Genomic DNA, 21,186 nt, shown 5'->3' with positions numbered 1-21,186 from the left:
TGAGCTTGAAACTCAACAGGAGTTGAGTGTTAGGAATCAATACCTGCTAAAACCTAGGTTCTGCTTCCTGTTCAGTTGTGTGTGGGAAGCCATGAGATTCAAAGCAAAATAACAGCCAGCCTGCTTATTGGTGTTCCTATGGATATTGTGGGCAATAACGCAGTCCCTACTAGCCCTACTTAGTCCCTACTAATTACTCGCTAACAAGGCAGCCTATGTTCTAACTGAAGTATAGCTGTAGGACCACATTGTAGTGGCTTTTCAATAGTTCCATGTATAATGAGCTGGTTTCCACTTGATTGTAAACTGCTGATGACCTAAAAGTACCAGATAATTAGTTTTTAAAATATAAGTATATATATCATATTGAATATTGTAAAAGGATAGATGTTTTCTTAAGTGATCTACTTATTCTTCATAATTGAAGCAGATGCCTAGTGATGTTTCTGTTACCTTCAGACTTGAAAACATAATGTAAATGTCTTATTTCAGAGGTTAAGAAGATTATCCACAAAATACAGAACAGAGAAGATCTACCCAACAGCCACCGGTGAAAAGGAAGAAAATGTTAAAAAGAATAGATACAAGGATATATTGCCATGTAAGTCTGATTTGTGTATTAATAGGGGATAAAGGAAAGTGTTTGTTATTCTTAAGGTATTGTAAATTTTACGATTTAGTTATTACTGAAAGGCAAAATTGGAGGTACTTTGAAAGATAACTTAGATGAAGTTTTTAAATGAGAAGGCAAAGTAAGTAAAGGCTAATATATTTTGTCAGGAGATCTATCACCTAAACAAAATGTTAGCTAGGTGCCGAGATGCATAGAGCTGATGCTTTCGTTTTAACTTGGAATAGTCTAGAACTTTGCTATGTGCTTAGCTGTATTCTTTTTTTCTTCAGAGCATGCTGTTAATGGTAGAAAATACACACGTGTCAGCATAAGATCTAGATGAAATTTTTAAGAAGTCTGACGGAGCCTGGGTTTGTGGTTTGAAGTAAAATAGATCTATCTTTTGCGGGTTCATATCCTGCAAACCATGTCTGAGAGCATTCAGTGCTGGATTATCTTCTGTTTGTATTTTGCTAGAGCCCAAATGAAATTGTTTCATGTACAAACATAAAATGTGAGTCAGAGCAGAATTTAAATTTTAAAACCACCAATGTATGGGTATAACAGATCTTATAAGATTGCCTGTTGCAGGTTCACTTTGTTTATCTCATGAGACCATATATCTCAGTGGCTTTTACTGTGTTTCTTAAGATGGACAACTGACAATAAGATTAAAGGCTAATCTTTTGACAAATGCCATTTTTCATATCCCAGAAGATTAACAACAGATACTTTTTACTCTGCTTAGCTTTCTCAGAAGTGTTTAGAGGCTTATAGGCTATTTGAAGTTGAAAATGGTCTCCAGCATCATTAGCTTTCATTTTCAAGATGTATTCTGGTAATAAACTTCAGAGAATGATTGTGTTTCAGACTGTTGTGTACTTGTTGGTTCTATTTCTCTACTGATGGAATCCTTTTAACATTTATCAGAGCTTGGAGCCACACTTAGAGCAGTAAATTTTGCCCTAGAGCCACAGGCCCTAGACTGTTTAACAAGGTGGGTATGGTGTCCACTGCTGCATTGAGAAGCAGAGACACATGGTATTAAGCTCAAATGCAGAAAAATAGTTGAATGCCATTGGTTTTTTTGTTTTTAATTGTGAGGAAACATGTTTAATTCTGTGAAAGAAAGGGAAAGTTATTACCATGCATTTATCCTCTTTCTTCCATCTTCCATGCCGGTGTTTGGGTAGATCATTAAAAATACAGGAAAGTATCAGTAGCACCTAGGCTGATTCCATGGGATACAATAGCCACTGTGGCAGTAAATGACCGCAACCAGAGTGGGGGATGAGCTTTGCTTTCATTTATATAAAAATAAAAACAGAGGCATTGGGATCTAAAAGCATGCACAGTGAACAAACCTCAAAGCTGACAATGAGGAAAACTGAAGGTACATCTTCAGTTAAAGCGAGGATATCTTCAAATACTGAAAACTTCCAGCCATGAAGTAATGGGAAACCAGCTTGACAGAGAAATGAAAGCTAGGAGATGTTTTGGAGGAGGAAGGGGAATGATTTTTTTTTTGCTTATTTTCTGTAAATCTAGAAGATTACAAATGTAACTTAATCAGCGATTAACACTACTTATCAGAAATTCTTGCTACTACCAGAGAGATCGGTACCTTAATGCTAAGTCAGCACAGGCTTCAGAGTAAACGTGTGCATGGTCATGTTACAATTTATGAAGCCCTTCTAAGTGATAATTCAATCAACCATGGTGTTCACTGACTAGCTGAAGACACCAATTAGTATCTACATACAAAGACAAAAAGTAAATAGCAAGCACTTGATCTTCTTGGAACTTGCAATGGAGTTTTTCGTGGAGAATTCTATTTTGGAGCTAAAACCGTAGAAGAGCTTGAGCTGTGGCAGGTAAAGGAAGGCTATAAATGCTGAATTTTGGATTTACTGTGTTGAGAAGATAGAAGCTCTCTTTAGCTCTACTACTTTAATTATTCTGATCTGTCATGTGAAAATACATGTTAGTATTAAGTTTGTAACATCAGTGCATGTTCATAGAGTTCACACTTTTACACTGAGTGTGATAATGTATTACAGGGTAATATGCTTTAGGGGTTTCTCTGGGCTGTTATTTAAGAGTGTTGTATTTGTGTTAATCTAGGCTTGTTTTTTAGAAAGCATTACAAGGTAATCAACTGTTTTTTGCATATTATCAGGATGCTAGCAAAAAAAAAAAAATCATCTTGGAAGCTTTTTGTAAGAGCTTTCTGTATAGCAGTAACTCTTAACATATACTTTTGGGCATTTGTTACCAGTGATGTTTTTGGAAAAAAAAAACAACAATGAAAACCAAACCCACGAACCGTATTTCCTCTTTAGGAATAGATAGACTTGTTCTTTATCAGAGCTTCAAGTAAAGACGAAACATAAAAGTTTCAGCAGCTGCTCTGTGGTTGAGGGAATTGATCATGGGAACAGAAAGTAACAAATTGCTTGAGCAGATGCTGCTTCTGCAGACACTCGTGTTCCCCAGTTCAAATCTATAGGGTAATTTTTGTCAGTCTTGATTTCCAGTTTAATGTAATACTAAATTAAATAAGAAGCCTTTTATTGTAGAAACAGTTTGAGTGATATTTTTGTATTGGTATCAAGAAGAGCTGGAAGGGCTGGCAAACATGATGTCCGCCTACTGTCCTCCGTAGTAAGAAACATCGAGTTGCTTCTGTATGAAGATGCACCGATTCTTCCATCGCTGAAAAGAATGCCAAGATGCTTAGCTTGTTCTGTCAACAAGTAGTAAATATTTTTTAAAGATTGCTGAGGATTTTGATCTTGAAAGATCTGTTGTTCTTATAGGAAACTTTTTTTTTTTTTGAGACAGTCACTGAAGTTCAAGGTGAAAATTTAAGTCCAAACCCTCTAAATGAAGCAATCGGCTGCTTCTTGTTTAGCAGGGACGTGTTCTGTGCCCCAGCCAAGTGCCCAGCCTAGTGTTTGGTCAGTCTGTGCCAAAGCAGTAAGCCACAGTGCACGTTTCGTGTTTGTAATAGTTGATGGACTCCTCCTTGGCAGAGACATTGAGACCTGCCCACTGCTTTAACTATGCAGTGGTGTTTGACTCTTTGTGCTTTCTGAATGCAGTAAGCTTTCCTTTAATTCTGGCTATCGTGGTCTGTGGTAATATTGTGTAACTGCCATTTTGCCTGCTTCTGATAAATTGAGTTTTGCCTCTTTGTAACGAATCACGCTTGGATTCCAGTAATTGGTACTCTCTAAACTTGAGCATTAGAAGCACCTAGCAGTAGGAGCTATTCTGCTTATCCCTACCTGAGCTGGGTTATCCGTAAGTTGATTTCAGTAGCTGACTGACTTGCTTCTGTGACTTACTTTTTGAGGAACATTACTTGCTTCTATGACTTGACTTAGGGAAACATTTTTAACGCTTAACTTGTTGTATTCACTTCATACATACTGTATATTTGCTGTTACATACTGCTTTAAATGTTCACATTTTTAATTAAATATATATATTCTTCTTTTAGTTGATCATAGCCGGGTTAAACTGACTTTAAAAACTCCCCCCCAAGATTCAGACTACATTAATGCAAACTTTATTAAGGTATGTATTATTATCTTAACAGTTTTAAAATTTGTTCTAAGCTTTTATTTCAGATCAGTGCAATTTTAATGTTATAGTCTGAGATTAGAATTCAAAGCCATGAGGAAAAAATTTCTTTCACTATGGCTTAAATAATTTTACAATCCTAATGTCATTATATAAAAAAATTTAAGTTCTAATATCGCTCTAAGTTTAAACATAATATGAAATACTTTAAAGTCACAGTCAACCAAATTGGGACTTTACATCACAGCAAAGTTAAATATGATTGTTTTAACAGATCATATCTTTAAAAATACCAGATTTTGAGAAGCTGTTTTTAGAGATCCTAAATGAGGCATTTGACAAATTGCTTGCTAGTATGCACTTCTTGTTCATTGCAGAAGTATGGCAATGGAGTTGTACCTAACATTCTTAAAACCAAGCCAGACTTTGGCTAAAAAGACTTTTAGACTTCAGTTTCAAATGGTGAATTTCCTGGCCTTTCTCTGTAGTCTTATTCTGATGCTGCTTCTAACAGTAATGCTTATTCAGAAACAGGTGTTCATGTAAATCTCGTTTCTTGAATATTTAGCTTCAGAAGCTAAATGTAAATGTCTTCAAGTTCTATATACAACAATCTTTAAAATTTAGTTTTTTTGAAATATGGTATTCCTTACATTTTTTTTTTCAGGGAGGGTGCTTTAACAGAAATAATCAAATTTTGATCATTAAATGTGTAATAAACAATGAGGACTTAAAGAGAATGTTCAGAATTGGAATATAGAGAAATTATTAGCTTAATGGTTTCTGCTGCAATCTTTCCCAGCGCAATATGTTATCTTAGACCCACTTGAAATCAGTAGCAAAATTCCTGGTAGTGCGAATGGGATTCATATTTCATCTTCACCCTTCCTGTTGGATCCAAAAAGATCTAATTTTACATAATTACAAATGAAAACTTTTTATTCAGTACGGATAAGTTTTCTTTGTAAACATTTATGGTTCCTTTATGTAATTTTAGGGAGTACATGGGCCGAAAGCATACGTTGCTACCCAGGGACCATTAGCAAATACAGTAATAGACTTCTGGAGGATGATATGGGAATACAATGTTGCTGTAAGTACCTACTTAAAAACAAAAATTGTGTATTACTCTATTTCATGGTACAGGGATTGTGTATTTTGTTGTCTGAGCTAGCTATTATCAAGAATATTGATGGTGATTTAGTCAATTTTTTAGCAGTAGTTCATCACAAATTTGAATTTTGTAGCTTAAATAGCATTCTGTATGTCATTATTGAATTTAATAATGTGAATGAAATGTATTAATTTAAGTCTGTCTGAAATCGTGCATTTTTTTTAATAGGTCAGTACTTGATTATGTTTCTCCCAGTACTTGATTACGTTTCTCCTTTACAAGACCTTACAGCTCTGACTTAGTGTGGTCCGGCAATGTCAGACATAGAAGCATTTGAAACAAAATAAAAGCCTACCTTTCTAGTTATGTTAATTTGGGGTTACTTGCTGGTTTATATTTTCTACATCTGTTCAAACAGTTAGTGTCAGGTGTTAACTTGTAAGCATTATTCAATATGGACTTGCCTAACAAATTAGTATTTCTGCAATTAATTTTGTTGTTTTGTTTTCTTTTACCTGACACGTAAAATGTGGTTACTTATTACTGTAACAAGTAGCATATCTTTTGGTGCTTTTTACTGTATTACTGTTTATTGTATTTTATTGTGTTAGTGCTGTGGATTATTTTGTATGCGATAAAACTTGGATATTATTTTAGAATTAAAAGAACATGCATCCGCAGGTAAGAAGATACTATTAATTAGTCTCTTCAATAGTTTAAAGTGTATCTGTGTTTCTCAGTTAGAAGCAAGCAATAAAGCATTCATGAATTTACTTAATCTAAAGCTAGCTAATGTCAAGTGTTTTTTTTTCTTTTCAGATAATTGTAATGGCCTGTCGGGAATTTGAAATGGGAAGGGTAAGTGTGTTAATATGAACGTAAGTGGGCATTGTCCTTCTAAGGCAATATGCCGATATCTGTGAAACTGTGCAAAATCCATACCTATAAAAGCAATCTGCCAGACTGAATTAGAATATATATACCCTTATATTTCTGTGCACAGCAAATAAAGATGTGACTGCTCTTCCTTGTTCTGTTCATGGTGTTACATTATTATCTAGGAGTTCTATCAATGCAATATACATTATATCTTTGTATGAAGAACTGAACTAATTGTCTGTTTCTGGACATGTTACTTTTGGATAAAAGTCTTACTCTTATTGGAATGTAGGCCAACTATCAAAATCCTGAGTCCTTCAGAATTTCCTGTCAATTGATACAGCTGCAAAAACAATCTATCTTCTTAAATCTCTGTTGTATTCTTAAGACTGAGAAGGAAAAAAATGTGGTCCGGAATTGTTAACTCTGAACTTACACAAACACTAGATTTGCTTCTGTAGCTTCCCACTGTATGACGCATGCTTGCACATATGTAGGTAGTCGTGAAGTTTGTGTCCTGTTTTGGTTTTTTTGTGGTTTTTTTTGTTTTGGATACCAAAAGAAAGGACATTTTAATATCTTAAAAGAAGTTCAGCTACCACTTAATCACCAGGCACGAGTAGCCAGATGTTAGGAAGCACCAAATAGACAAGAAAATAAGGCAGTAGAGATTATCATCTTGTCTGTTTTTTCTCTTGTTAATCATCTTTCAATATTACACATTAACTAAGAATTCTTTGTTTTTACAGAAAAAATGTGAACGTTACTGGCCGTTGTATGGAGAAGCAGCAGTAACTTTTGGACCATTTCGTGTTTCATGTGTAAGTATAAAGCTTTGTAAATTAATTTTGAAGGATTTAATGCTTCTGTAGCTTAAAATAGCTATTCAACTTGTATCAGACCTTGTATTACAAACAAATACGTCTTTAGTTGTTCAGTACCAAACTTTAAATCAAGAATCTCAAAAGAAATCCATGGAAAGCGATGTGTGCCTGTAAGCTTCGTGTTTTTTTTAATGCTCCATGATTTTAAATAAAAAAGTGGGTAACGTACGTGCACTGGTTTTTGTTTCCTGTGTCATTTCTTTAGATTTAAATCGCATAGTTTTGAATGTCTATACCATGCTCAAAAATTTAGATAATAGTCATGCAGTTGTTTCTCTCCGTTAGCACTTGTGCATTCTGGATGTGCATGAGAAATGAAAGTAACACTGGAATAGTTTATTTTCTTTAAGGTACGTGAAGTTAAGTAGCGTGAATAGAGAAAATGGAAACTATACTTTTTTTTTTTTTTTACTTCTGTTGGTGATGGATATATCTGAAAATATTTCCTTTGCTACCATTCTTCGAAGCAAAACAAAAATGAGTAGCGTTAAGGAGGTCTGAAGCTTTTCCTGGAGAATTCCCAAGGTGAACTGCTTAAGTAAGCTATAAATCCAGAAAGATGAAAGAAGCATGAATGTTTCCATTGCATGTTGCATCAGTGTTTTCAGCAGTTCTGATCTCTAAGCATAACTGCTAGAACATCTAGCTTTGATACTAGCTTATAAATGATAACTTAAGGATTTCTGAGAGATTAAATATGCAGAAAGAGGGACTGTGGATAACTCTTACACTAAGCACAACAGGGAATTGAAAGCAATCATTCTTTTGGCACATTGTCATCTCAGTATTACACAAGAGCACAATCTCTGAAACCCCAGTGCATTTTTGCAATTACCTATCATATCTAGAGGAAGTTGTGTAGTAAAAGAAGTTATAATGTAATTATCACTTCACAAAAGGGGACCACTTACATAGCAGACGTTCACTTTGTTGCTTGTGAGATATTTAGAGCATGGGTGTAAATAAGGTATATGGAAGCGTAGCCACAAAAAATAAATTTGGGAGTTTAAGATCAGTGTTCCTTGGATGTGGAATAATATCTGGTTGACTTCATACACACCCATTTATGTATACTTGTTCTTTCCTGCTTTAAATATGTTTGTGGCCGGTTTTGTCCCACTTCTGGCTCTTAGAGTTGTGATCACATCAAGATTTTGCTTCCAGATCATACCAGGGTCCCACCATTGTGAGCACAGGGAAGAAGGAGAGAGGTGGTGATCTCTTGTTGGTGATCTGGATCTCTGAACAGTCGTGCAACTGCACCTTTAAAATGACCTTAACTGTTATAAAAGCTATCTTTAAAGCTGGAGGATCTACTCAGGAGCTAGTGATTCAGTATTCCCTGGAGCTTCTGAAACAGTGGAACTGAAAACCCCTAAATGGATTGCCAGACTGTTCTTAATTCTCCATAGCTTCAAGTTATGTCCATTTGAGGCAGAGTTGCTGCTATTTTCTAGTTGATGTACTTTAAGAAGCTCAGTTACAGCTAACATGCCAACTTATCAAGTTGTTCTTGATTCTGCCTTGAAGTGGTCTACCAAGAACTAAGGACACTTCAAGTCAATCTTCTTGGGAAAGCATGTATGTAAAAATTTTAGTCCATAAAGTTTCTGAGTAGCTTTTTCTTACCTCACATTGATTTAGAAACCATTAGAGGGAGTTCCTTTCCTGGGCCTAGTGGGTGATGGCCACATACCTGACAAGTATTTGTGAAAAGGAACAAGTGTGCATCGTAATTGACTTCTGAGGTGTAGCTGAGAATGCGTCACCATTAGGTGCAGTGGTGGTGTACATGGGCTCCGTTGTTGCTAGCTGTGCAGTATCTCCTTTAAACCTGCAAGATAGTGCAACTGTTTTCTTGACAGAAAATGGTAAATTCCCAGTATGAGAAAGGAATGCATTAAGACATGCATGCAGTCTCTTAAATTCACTATGGAAAGCTGGAGCACTTAAGCTTTTTAAGGCATCTTCAACCAGTGCTGTTACTGATGTTTTAAAGTACAATAATACTGCTTGATATGTGCAGTATAAACCTTCTTTGGTGTTCTAAAGGTGGATTTGAAAATCCTAGGAGCCTAGAAGCTCTGCTTTTTGGTCACAATCAAGATAATTATAATGATCCATTCAGATGCACCCCTAGTTGAAAATAATCGAGGGAGGGGTGGGTGGGTGGAATGAAAGTGGATATGCAAGGACAGAGTGATAAGAGGCTGAAGCTGATGGAACAGAAGTGTTGGAAAAGGATGGCTGTTGGAGGAAAACTGTAAATGAAAAAACGTATGGAGAAATAAAGCAAAAGTAGTGCTTTGAAATACTGTTACAAGGACTTACAGTTTCAGGTGCAGCCTATTCACTTTGAAAACACCCCTTTTTATTTTAAATAAAAGCAAAGTCTTTCACAAGTGTCTTGTGTACAGCAAGCTATGCTGTTGCTGTTTTAGAGTTAACATTGATTGCCCCTTTCTGGGAAAATCATAGATATGCAAACAGTAAATTAAAAAAAAAAATTTGAATTTTAGTTATTTACTGCGTGCTTCATATCCATCTGTTTATCCATTCATTATTGTTTTCTCTTATTTAGGAAGCTGAGCAAGCAAGAACAGATTACTTCATTAGGACATTATTACTTGAATTTCAAAATGTAAGTATGCGAAAAAAATTTCATCTCAACTTTGATTTAGTGATTGGTCAGAAGTTCCTTAAAATTGTATGATGGAGAGAACTGATGAAATCTCTTCATTTTTTTAGGTACTGGTTATGTATGTAAATCATCAGTGTAGAGGTGATGTTGAAAGCTTAGTACATGAGAAAAGCATAGTGAAACTGCTTTTTTCCCCCCGTATGTGTGTTCTTGGTTAGTCAAAGCAATATCATCTTTAATAGCATGCATTAACAACTAGAAAGCTGCTGTGAACCTCGCAGAATTTTACTCTTTACACAAGCTGAAAATATGACTACAAACTAAATCGAACTTGTCAAAAGAAACTGTTTCCCTTTAGTCAACTTCTTTTTGGGTAAAGTGTAAGTATTTGTTAGAATTCGTCCCATAATTGTCCATTCGTCCCTTTATTGTCCAGAGGGTTTTACAATGTTAAAGGGTATTTCTGATGCCTGTTAATACGTTTGTACTGCCAAATAAAAATAAAGCAAGAAGGACAACGTCATGATTTATTCCAGGTTTCTTTCTCTTAAAAAAAAAAAAAAAAAGTACTCTGCTGTATGGAGTTCAAATATTTATGAAAATACAATATGTTCCTACAAGTTAAGTTACATTATCTTTCTGCTTGGTAAACTTCTGCAAGGGAAACAGGAGAATCGTGTGTAGTTACATCCAAGGGTTAAGATAGAAATGTACTTTTAAAAGAGAGCTCAAGACTTCTGAAGAGTTTTTATCTTCAAGAATGCATGTTTGGTAAGCCAATTCACATACAATATCTGTTGGCAGTTGAGCATGGTTATAATTAGTCTCTTTATGGAAAAAAAAATAGTTTATTCATCTTGGTTAAAATCTTATGTCCCAAAAAACTACTGTAAATCATGAAACCGACTTGGTAAAACTAAGTATCGTGTGTGTTGATTGTATATAGGATTTATCTGTTCAGTGAAATAAGAGCACTTGCATTCTCTTATAAGGGTTAAGAGTGAATGAACTTAAATCCCAAATTTCGGGCAGCAGTTTGTTTTTCTGAAAAGTAAGCCAGTAAAAAATAAATGAAGAGCTCTCTTGCAAAACCACAAAGGTTGACGGTCTGCTTTAAAGGGTACCTGTCATCTTGATTGGCATCCTGTAATAAGCAATTGCTTACTACAAGTTAGTTTCAGTTGGGCTTATTTTCTTTAGCAGTACTTTATTCCATGTCAATGGCTGAGATCACAACAGTTGTGAAAACCACTTAATAATGAAGTGGAGTTTAGGAGTAATTTGTGTTAACTGCAGCTTCCTAGGTGTTTGCAGTAAGACACATGTATTTAAGCAGTTCATCTCGTAGTGTTTCCTGAATGGTCATAACTGACCATGCTATGAAGCTTTTTATGGCAGCAATTCTCTGCGTAACAACTGTGGTTTTTGCAACATTTACTGAAATGGTGCACTTAAAAACAGAACTGAAAAGAAATTAAAAACCCCAAAGCAGAACCAATGTTATTTTTAATACTTGAACTTTATGAGAACTGGTTACTTCAGAAACTGTAGCTTTTCTTGTGTTTTGCTTGCATATACTGTAAATGCAAAACATATTCAGCTGTTTGACTCCTCTAATTTCGTAGGATGCCTGTGTTACATGCAAACTGCAGCTTTTTGTTACTTAGTTTTTATATGCTTTTGGTCTTAGCACAGAGCCCAGAGTTTACTTTCTCTTAAGGAGTAGCATAAGGCTTAACAAGATAGATTGACGTTCAACCTATGCAGCTGATAAAATGATCTTTCTTCAAACTTACCTAGCAAATTCGTTTCAGTATTTCTGTGAGGTTTTATCTTGTTAGGAACAGATCTATGCTGCATAGATGGGCAGCGAATTGTAGACTTTTCATCTTATCTTGAAGAATTCTAAATATAGTCTTGAACTAGGGAGGAAAATATGTGTTAGTGGTATAAATATCCTTTTAAGATCACTTTCCAGTTTTCTAGAATAAGAGACAAGATTTGTCCCTTCTGTAAGCTTTTCAATGGAGTAGCATTCAAAATACTATGGGGGGAAAAAAGTTATGACTATATAAAATTATTCTAATTTCTATGAGAAAAAGCAGCTTGAAACCTAAAGTTTATTTTAAACTAAAATACCAGGTTCTTTCTTAAAGTTGCAATAAAAGAGGACTATGAAGATTCCTCTTCATTATTAATTTTCATATAAAAAGTATAAATTCAGAGTTGTTTCTGACAGTTCTGCAGATGTGAAAAATCAGTCCCTTTAATGTAGTTAACTGGAAGTTCTTGGTGAACCTTAATAGGAAGCTGTAATTTTTCTTCTTCCCTGCTGATGACATTGGCTTTGCATAATCAGTTGCATTTCTTTTTAAATTTATTTTCTTAGACTGGGTTTTCTTTTGATTTTACTAGCTACAGTGTTTTCACTGGTCTGATAATGTCCAAAGTAGCTGTTTCAGTTGGAAGCTAAGTTTCTGTGCGCAAAGACCCACAAGTTTGCTTTAAAATAAGTTCAGTGGAGGAAGGGGATTTACTTCTGAGTGACAGAAAAGAAATGCCATGGAGCATACCCCTTCTGATAAACGAAAGGGGACAACCGGTAGCAGCAGACATGGAGAAGGCTGAAGTACTCAACAAGTTCTTTGTCTCAGTCGTCACTGCCAGTCGGGCTTCCTGTGCCTTTCGAGCCCCTGAACTTCAGGGCAGTGGCTGGGCAAGCAAAGTCCTTCCCCCTGTAAGTGAAAAGCAGGTTCAAGACCACCTGAAGGAACTGAACAGGTACAAGTTTATGGGGCCTGGTGCCATGCATCCAGGGTCCTGAAAGAACTTGCTGATGTAGTTGCTAAGCCTCTCTCCATCATATTTGGAAAGTCCTGGCAGTCAGGCAAAGTCCCTGGTGACTGGAAAAAGGGAAACATCACTCCCATTTTTAAAAAGGGTAGAAAGGAGGACCCAGGAAACTACAGACTGGTGAGCCTCACCTCTGTGCCTGGGGAGATCATGGAACAGATCTGCCTGGAAGCAATGTTAAGACACATGCAAGACAAGGAGGTGATTGGAGACAGCCAGCATGACTTCACCAAGGGCAAACTGTGCCTGACCAGTCTGGTGGCCCTCTGTGATGGAGTGGTTGCATCAGTTGTCAAGTGAAGACGAACCAGTGTCATCTACCTGGGCTTCTGCAAGGCCTTTGACACAGTCCCACGTGACACCATTATCTCTAAATCAGGGAGAGATGGATTTGAAGGGTGGTTATTTGGTGGATGACGAACTGGCCAGATGGCCGCATCCAGAGAGTTGCAGTCAATGGCTCCATATCCAGGCGGAGGCTGGTGATGAGTGCTGTCTCTCAGGGGTCCATCTTGAGACCAGCGTTGTCTAATACCTATCAATGACAGACAGTGGGATCAAGTGCACCCTCGGCAAGTTTGCAGGTGACAGCAAGCTGAGTGGTGCAGTTGATACAACAGAATGGAGGGATGCTGTTCAAAGGGACTTGGATAGGCTTGAAGTGGGCTAGTGTGAACCTAATGATGTTCAACAAGGCCAAGTGCAGGGTGCTGCACCTGGGTTGGAGCAGTCCCAGACATGAGCACAGACTGGGAGAAGAACTCACTGAGAGCAGCCCTGCAGAGAAGGACTTGGGGGTTCTGGTGGACGAAAGGCTCGACATGAGCCATTAGTGTGTGCTTGCAGCCCAGAAGGCCAACTGCATACAATATTTTCATACAATAAACAGGTTTGATTGTCCAAGCTAATCAAACAAAGTAAGGAGCCTCACAGAAGTACTTATTTCATAAAAGATTCTCAAATAGGTATTATTTACGCATTTCTCCTTCTATCTCCCTTAGGAGACTCGTAGTGTCTATCAGTTTCATTATGTTAACTGGCCTGATCATGATGTCCCATCGTCTTTTGATTCTATTCTGGACATGATCAGCTTGATGAGAGAATACCAGGAACATGAAGACGTACCAATTTGTATACACTGCAGGTATCAAGTACATTTATTTTTAAAGCTTATATACTTTTTTAAATTTAGACTTCTGGTATGAGATGTGCTAGTTTGATTATAAATTGCAATTGTTTTAGTTTTCTAAGAAGGAATATTTCCTCATGTCAAAACTTAGCTCAAAACAATATAGTCCTAAGATACTCCTAGGACTCCATAGGAGTTGGACTTCATGATCCTTATGGGTCTCTTCCAGCTTGGGATATTCTATGATTCTAGTCCTCATTGTCTGAAAAACTCACGCCACGATAAAATTGGATTCTGTTTCAGCTGAAGACAGAATACTTATGACAGAATTACTCTTTGAAAAGGAGGTAGTTCAGTGGTTCTTAAGACATTTAAATCATCATTAGGACAAACTTTATAAGGATCATTGCAGGTTATATATGGAAACAAAGGCTCCTTTTGCAATATAGTAGGCTATGGGGCAGGTGCAGACTAATCACTATGCTGTAGCTTCTGAATGGCAAGCCTTTGCTTCCAAGCAGCAATTTCATCCTTGACTTGAAATTTGGCTAGCAGAAATACTGCTGGAACTAACCTGCCATAAAAATGTTTTGGCAAGGTGATGACAACTAATAAATTCTCTGGGAAGTTTTTGATTGTGATATTTGATCCTTTTCTTTTTTTTAAACAACAAAAGTTGATGTATTATATGTGGGAAAAACTGAATTCAAATTAATAAGCCAGGAAATAATGAATTGTTGGAGGCTTACTGACTCTCTATAGCTTGGTTGTTCTCTACAAATGTAGAAATCTATTGTTTTTTGCCTGCATGCTGTTTTAAATTGTCATTATAAGTAATTGGAGTCTAAACCCAAAAGGAATTTCTTTAATACTGAGATCCATTTCACTTTGTCCTGTTTTTCTTAAATGTTAATAAAACCTTATAGCCATATAATTCTAGTACAACAAATATATATCATTATAACTTTATCTGTAACATAGATGCATTCATGCCATTATGAAGAATAAATGTGATAGTTAACTGTCATTTTTGTAACCTACTTGTTATTTTCTGCTTTTTACCTAAAATTATAGATATGATACTGAATCAGGAAAATGTGGGAACTCTGTGAATGTGTTGTACTTTTCCTTTGACAGAATCCCTACTGCTGAAGTAGTGGTAACTAGGAATAATATGAACAAAGAAGCAATAAAAATGTCAACACGGAAACATCTTCCACGCTTATAGTTCTGACTGGCTGTGAAAAACTTACATTTAAAACTCATGTTCTGTTTTGTACTGCTAGATTTTTGATTTTACAGTGTTACAGCGTTAGATTGAGGGAGTTTACAGTAATAGTCGAGGGATTTAATTTTCTTTTCCATGTGGACTCTAGAAATATGAAACTTATAGTGTCTTTTCAACCATTTAGAACAACCTCTAACATATCTAACTGTTTGTGTTCGTAGTGCAGGGTGTGGAAGAACAGGAGCCATCTGTGCCATAGATTATACATGGAATTTGCTTAAAGCTGGGGTAAGGAATCTTAGAAGAAATTTTGTGACATTCCATCGTTTCATAACAGCGATTGAGCTCCCAAATGTACTAAAATTGTGAAATGTTTCAAAACATTCCAAAAATCTTATAACAGATTGGATGTTTAGTTTCATCTTTCATCATTTGTGCTTTTGTGTGAACTTACTTTGTTTTGACAGCAAGTTTTTATCTTACAAAAAAGTAGTTGTAGATCATACTGTTTGAATATATTTCAATATAAAGTGACTCTGAATTGAACCTTTTCAACGGCTCTGCTTAATCTTGTAGCTTCTGAAGTCTCAAGATTTCAAATGTAGAGATAAACAAATTCTGGGATTATGCAACATCATTATTGTTCAAGTGCCATATTAATGCCACTTGCCATCAACATAAATTGGATGTCACATTTTCAAAATTCTTTAAGTGATCTTATCTCATCTAAATCAAATGTTTAAAACCAACTCTGGATAAGAACTTCTTTTCAAAATAGTTCTGAATAGCTCCAAAGTCAAGAGAACAGATTGTCCATGCCTACATAACTTAGACATACAAAAGCTGTTAGACAGCCAAAAGTGTTGCTATTCTTACAAATAATTATGTCAATATCATTAACTTCCTTCTATATTTCAGAAAATACCTGAAGAATTCAATGTATTTAATTTAATACAGGAAATGAGGACGCAAAGGCATTCTGCAGTGCAGACAAAGGTATAGTTTGAAATGGTTCTTTGAATAAGATAATATACCATCATTCTTTCAAGGATCTCATGCACTAATTTTTATCTGATGACCTACTATAGGAGCAGTATGAACTTGTCCATCGAGCCATAGCACAACTGTTTGAAAAGCAGCTGCAAAAATATGAAAGTTGTGCAGACTGGAAGATTGCAGATGGAGTGGTATGTGTCTTTCCTATATGAGTTTCAGTTAGTAGAGTTTTTGTTCTAAAGGCAAATTTTTAAGATTGTGTTCAATTGTGTTAGCGAAGATGCAGAACTTGTTTGGACTACAAGTGTTTTTTACCTGAGTATGAGTTACACTGTGCTTAGCTTATGCTGAAGACTTGATTGTAAAAGTTATGTCAGATAATTGAAAGAATTGTTACTGTATATACCAAATGCAATCGCATTGGGGAAAGCAGTAGAAAGAATTTTAGTATGAATGAAACACAGGACTTCAGTGCAATATCTAAATTGAGAAATGTGCTCCTGCCTTGGGGAGGTGATGCTAATTGACAGCTGATCTTTGTTCTTTTGCTTTGACTAGCAGTAGTTACCCCAAAACTGATATTTTGGTAACACATGAAACTTTGTCTAAGCATGACCTTTTGGAATTCATTTGTTAAATAGTATAATGAAGAGCAAACTGAAATTAAACAATCTATGTGTGTGTATGAACTCTACTTGATCAATGTTTATCTTAAACTCTGTAGTGGCAAAATCTTCATCCAGGTTTTCTTCTCTTGCTCCCTTTCCATAGTAGTGCTGCACCCAATTTTAAACTAGCAGTTGAGCATTAATCTGATTTTTCAGCTGAGAGCTGGGTATTGCATGGTATTGTGTGCTACGTTGGTCTTGTCCCAACACAGCCGTGGTGTAGTTGAGCAGGACTGGTAATGAGTGATCATACTAAGATGTCACATTGTGTTGAAGTCGTGTTTGCACTGGAACACATTGGGGAAAGGAAAAATAACTTAAACGCCTTTGTCAGGAAGTTTCATACTCTACCCATTTAACAAAAGCAGAAAAACTCAAAAACAAATACTAATTAATGATCATGGCATTTGAGGATTTTTCTTTCCATATTTCCTCTTTAAAGTTCATGGCCCCTGTTTTATTCCTTTTTTTATTAATGTTTGATATGTTTTCCAGTTTACTGCTGGGCACTATGGGAAAAATGGCTTGTAGAGTCTGTGTTTTCTTTCTTCCTACAGTCCAAAAATGCATACTGCCTTTTATCTTTGTTTTTATTCAGGAATTTTAACTGTCCTTGCAGTGTATTATTGTTGTAGCTTCTGTAGCTCTTTAAAGGGACTATTAGTAGTATCTTGAAGACCCTTTGAAATATCTGGAAGCGTGAAAGCAATTTTAAATCTGAAGTGGTGAAGACTTTTTTTGACCCTTACAGTGGATCACGAAAGAAGAGACTGCCTTTAACACTCAAATACAGTATTCTGATGTCAACATACAGCTTTCTCAAAGGCTGGACATACTGCCTTTATTATTTCATCATACTGCAAAAAAAAAAGTTTTATTTTAGGGGGTTTAGCTTTTCTATATTGTTCTTTCTAGAAAGTCTGAAGCTTTTCTCATTCCTGGAAAGAAAGGCATACATCATTTTATTAACTCTCTTTAGAATCTATCAATTCATGCAATAGTTCTGAGGTCTGTAGTCATGATAAGAAACTTCATGGGCTAAATACAATAGGATAGGTTGTTTTAATTTAAATGAGTGGAGTTCGATATTCAGCCTAGCTGGATTGTGAATTTTCATTTTATTTCTGATGAATGAGCATGATAAAGTTTGGAAAGTGCAGATTTATTAGCTTAGTACAGAAGCTTCCTTCCCAGATCTCACTCTGCCTGTCAGAAGTGAGCCTCTACTCTTTATAACCAAATGTACAGGAAGCCATTTTCCTGTTAGTAGGTTGGGTGAGAAACATTAGAGTTAATATATAGGAATAATCGCGTTATCTTAGGACAATTCATCTTGAGCAGGTTTTGGTGGTAGGAAATCAATAACCCAGCAATGAGTTTGTGGATGGTTTGGTTTTATCTTGTCTTCTGGCTTTGGAACTACTCAGTTTTGGAGTATATAACAGTATCTAAGTGGTGGTTTATATCGGTAACAGTTAAAAATCTGAATCACAGTTTATAGTGGTTGCATAGCCTAACTATATAAATTAAGCTGTTTTAGTGGAAATCGTCATGACAGCATGGTGGCTGCAATGTTCTGGTAGTTTTCTTGTCTACAAAGTACAGTTTTAGTGTGTAGGGAAGCTCCAGTTGCTTTTTTCCCCCCACTGTAGTTGCCCTAGTCCCTGTGCTGCGTGCATGTAATAGAAATAGTAGCTAAGGCTAATATATTGCAATTCTTGATCATTATTATCTAAGCTCCTTTATTTGTTACTTCCAAATAGTGTAGCAGTCTGTGCTACGCTGCCAATAGAAGCGATGGATTGTCTGGATTGTTCTGCTTCTCAAAGGTCAGTCAAAAAAACAAGTAACCATTTAAATGGTGATTAAGACGATGCTATTAAGAGTCATTAATGGGATCATGTTGAGGGTGAGGTCCTTAGGTATCTCTTAAAGATGGACAAAAAATATTTTTGTAATTAAGAAACTTTTTTGGTATGAATCAAAATTCATACTTTCTCAAAGATGCTACAGTAGCCGTGGAATCCTGTACATGTGAAGGGTTTTAATTACATTCCATGAAAATGAATTAAAATAAAAGAACATGCCTACTTCAGATATAGTGCTGTTATAGGAGGCACTACTGAAATGTGAAAGGTGATTTCCTCTTTTGTTCATTCGATAGATTTCTGATAGTACTCTGAAGAGCTGAACTACTCTGTAAGGTTTGTTCCATGGTTTTATAGTCCAGTTGCCCTTCCTGCTTCTAGCAGTGCTTGAAACAAATTGAGTTACCTAAGCTTAGTAAGCAGAGTTTGCCAGTAACATCACAGTAAAAAGTTAATCTGATTGGCAATGGGTAGTAGCATTCATAGGGAAGTAGCTTAGACACAATGCTGAACGTGTGTTCCGGTGAACTTGCCAACTCTGCCCTGCTGGAAACAATACCATAAAAAGTCAAACAAAAACAAACGAGCAAAACAAAAACCACACTTGGTGGTTAGAATTCCGCTAGAATTCTATTTTATAAATACAATTTGATTGATGAACTCAAAATAGTGTAGAAAATGTACTTGTGAAATAGTGTAATATAATAATTGTATACTATTACAGTACAGTAGCACTTATTGTGAATTGCTAGCACGATGCAAGTGTGCTTAAAATAACAGAGTATGTAAAACACAAATTATATGAGGAAAAGCCTTCTTCAGATACCAGAAAGCACTTTGGACTGTCACAGCAACAAACAAATTTCAGGGCAAAGATTCCTTTGCTGCTCAGAAGCAGGGAATTCCCAACCAAATAAGAAAAGACTCAAGTGCTAAACTTGATATTCATAACTATTCCTTCCCTCCCCCAAATAGTAGGACTCTTAATTTCCCAACTGATTAAACTGGAGCAGAGTCTGGAACTTGGCCCTCTCTCCACTGAAACTCTTTTATCATATTGCCATGTATTTGGAAGTTGCTCCATCTGTTTTTTCTAGTATTGCTGTAAAAATATTACACTTGGTTTTGTGTTTGGAAGCTGAAACAGATGTGAGCTGATTGGTGTTGATCATCTGATAAGATCTCAATCAGAATTGAATCAATAAAATATATATGCTTCTTGAGGGGCATCTCCATGACCTGAAGTGAACCATGGTTGTCTTGCAAAACGCGAATCAGATGGAATTCCATAGAGCTGGGTGTCCTGTGTGTAGGAAAAGGAAAATTGATTAAAGGAGAAGCAAACAACAAAAATTCTGTCTGTTGAGAAATGCTTCTTGTTGCATTTTGTCACTTGCCAGTAAGAAACATGTTACAGTACTTCAAGTCTTTGTGTTGTACCCTCATCCACTAAAAGAAACTTTATTAAATATTTTTCCCCAAATATGGCATTTCTAGTACGCTATCTCTTGCACTTCTTCCTGTAAAAGTGACACAATTACATTACTGTAGTGGTTTGTGCTTTTAGAAGCTGTGGAAAAATCAGCTGCTATAAGAAGAATGGATGTTCAAAATATTAGTGGTTTGGAAACTAAGTGATAAGTCTTCACTGTTGAAATTCTCTTTGCTGCTTTGCATCTTGGTAAGAGATTTTTAGTTATTATAGCATTGTAAAAAATTTTGTGTGTCTTCAGAAACACTTATCTTGCTGCCTATGCTCAGAAAGTTGTATTTAATCTGAGTTATTTAAGTGTATTATTTCAGTCTGAAATATTTCTTTTTTTATCTGGTGGTGCTCTGTGGTTCCCATGCTGCTATATGATAAGGGCAAAAGGAAAATCTAGATTCCTTTTAAGGGAAACCATGAGATGACTTCTGGAAGAGTCTTCGTATTAAATTTTGTAGTATTTCACCAGCACAAAAAGCTTCTGAGTGACAGTAAAGGTTTCTATGGTGAGTTTCAAAGGAAAATTATGTATTGCATTTCCTGGGCAAAGAGTTCTTGAATTGTAGGCAATGCCTGTGAAATCTCAGTTTAAAACTGATCTTCTATTTACTCAAAGTTAGTGACAGCTCAGTTTTGTAATTCAGCCACTGGAGGAGGCAGATGGAGAAAGGGACCCACCCTTGGGAGGAGATGATAGCAAAATTTAGGTCATCTGAGCAAGATGAATTCAGAAACTGCATTTGCCGTGAGAATTCCTTATTCGTTTGCGTGAACATCGGAACATGAGTTATTCTGAATGTATTCTTGCAGACAAAATAACCTATGCTTCCCGTCCAAGTATTTGACGTTATCAAATGCTACAGTGACAAATAAAAAGCTCATGCATATATATGACTTAACAGTATACCTAGAAATTCCTAGCTACCGTGAGCACTTTTCACTTAGATACTCATATCATGGGACCTCCTGAACTGTTCAGCATCTGATCCCTGTAGAGGTAAACATGCATAAAGCTCCTATTCTTTTGTTTACCCACGTATCGTTTATGCTTCTATTTTCTTTAAGTGAGAAGCCTGCCACAATATGATAGGTAAGAAAGCTGTCTCTAAGAAAGCAGGACGTTTTGCCAAATTGAATAAATTGCATATTTGCTAATCTAATTAAAAACACTAATAGTTCTGCACAATGACCCTTGTAAAATATGTACGCTTTACTTTTTTCCTAAGCTGATGCTTTTCA

The 21,186-nt window shown here is 36.0% G+C and overlaps 1 protein-coding gene across 1 annotated transcript in view; it reads left to right on the top strand.

The window, feature by feature from the left end:
* Positions 1-21,186, top strand: part of PTPN12 (protein tyrosine phosphatase non-receptor type 12) — a 75,545-nt gene that overhangs the window by 33,161 nt on the left and 21,198 nt on the right. Inside the window, exons 2-11 of the mRNA XM_080575326.1 lie at positions 493-601; positions 4,119-4,195; positions 5,199-5,294; positions 6,135-6,173; positions 6,944-7,015; positions 9,660-9,719; positions 13,574-13,716; positions 15,151-15,217; positions 15,848-15,925; positions 16,018-16,116. Coding sequence (XP_080431452.1) covers positions 493-601; positions 4,119-4,195; positions 5,199-5,294; positions 6,135-6,173; positions 6,944-7,015; positions 9,660-9,719; positions 13,574-13,716; positions 15,151-15,217; positions 15,848-15,925; positions 16,018-16,116 — 840 coding nt within the window. The remainder of the gene's footprint in view (positions 1-492; positions 602-4,118; positions 4,196-5,198; positions 5,295-6,134; positions 6,174-6,943; positions 7,016-9,659; positions 9,720-13,573; positions 13,717-15,150; positions 15,218-15,847; positions 15,926-16,017; positions 16,117-21,186) is intronic.

Source organism: Anser brachyrhynchus, assembly GCF_964034855.1.
Source record: "Anser brachyrhynchus genome assembly, chromosome: 1".
Classification (NCBI taxonomy): domain Eukaryota; kingdom Metazoa; phylum Chordata; class Aves; order Anseriformes; family Anatidae; genus Anser; species Anser brachyrhynchus.
Note: the sequence above shows the minus strand (reverse complement) of the source record. Positions and strands in the feature narration are given on the sequence as shown.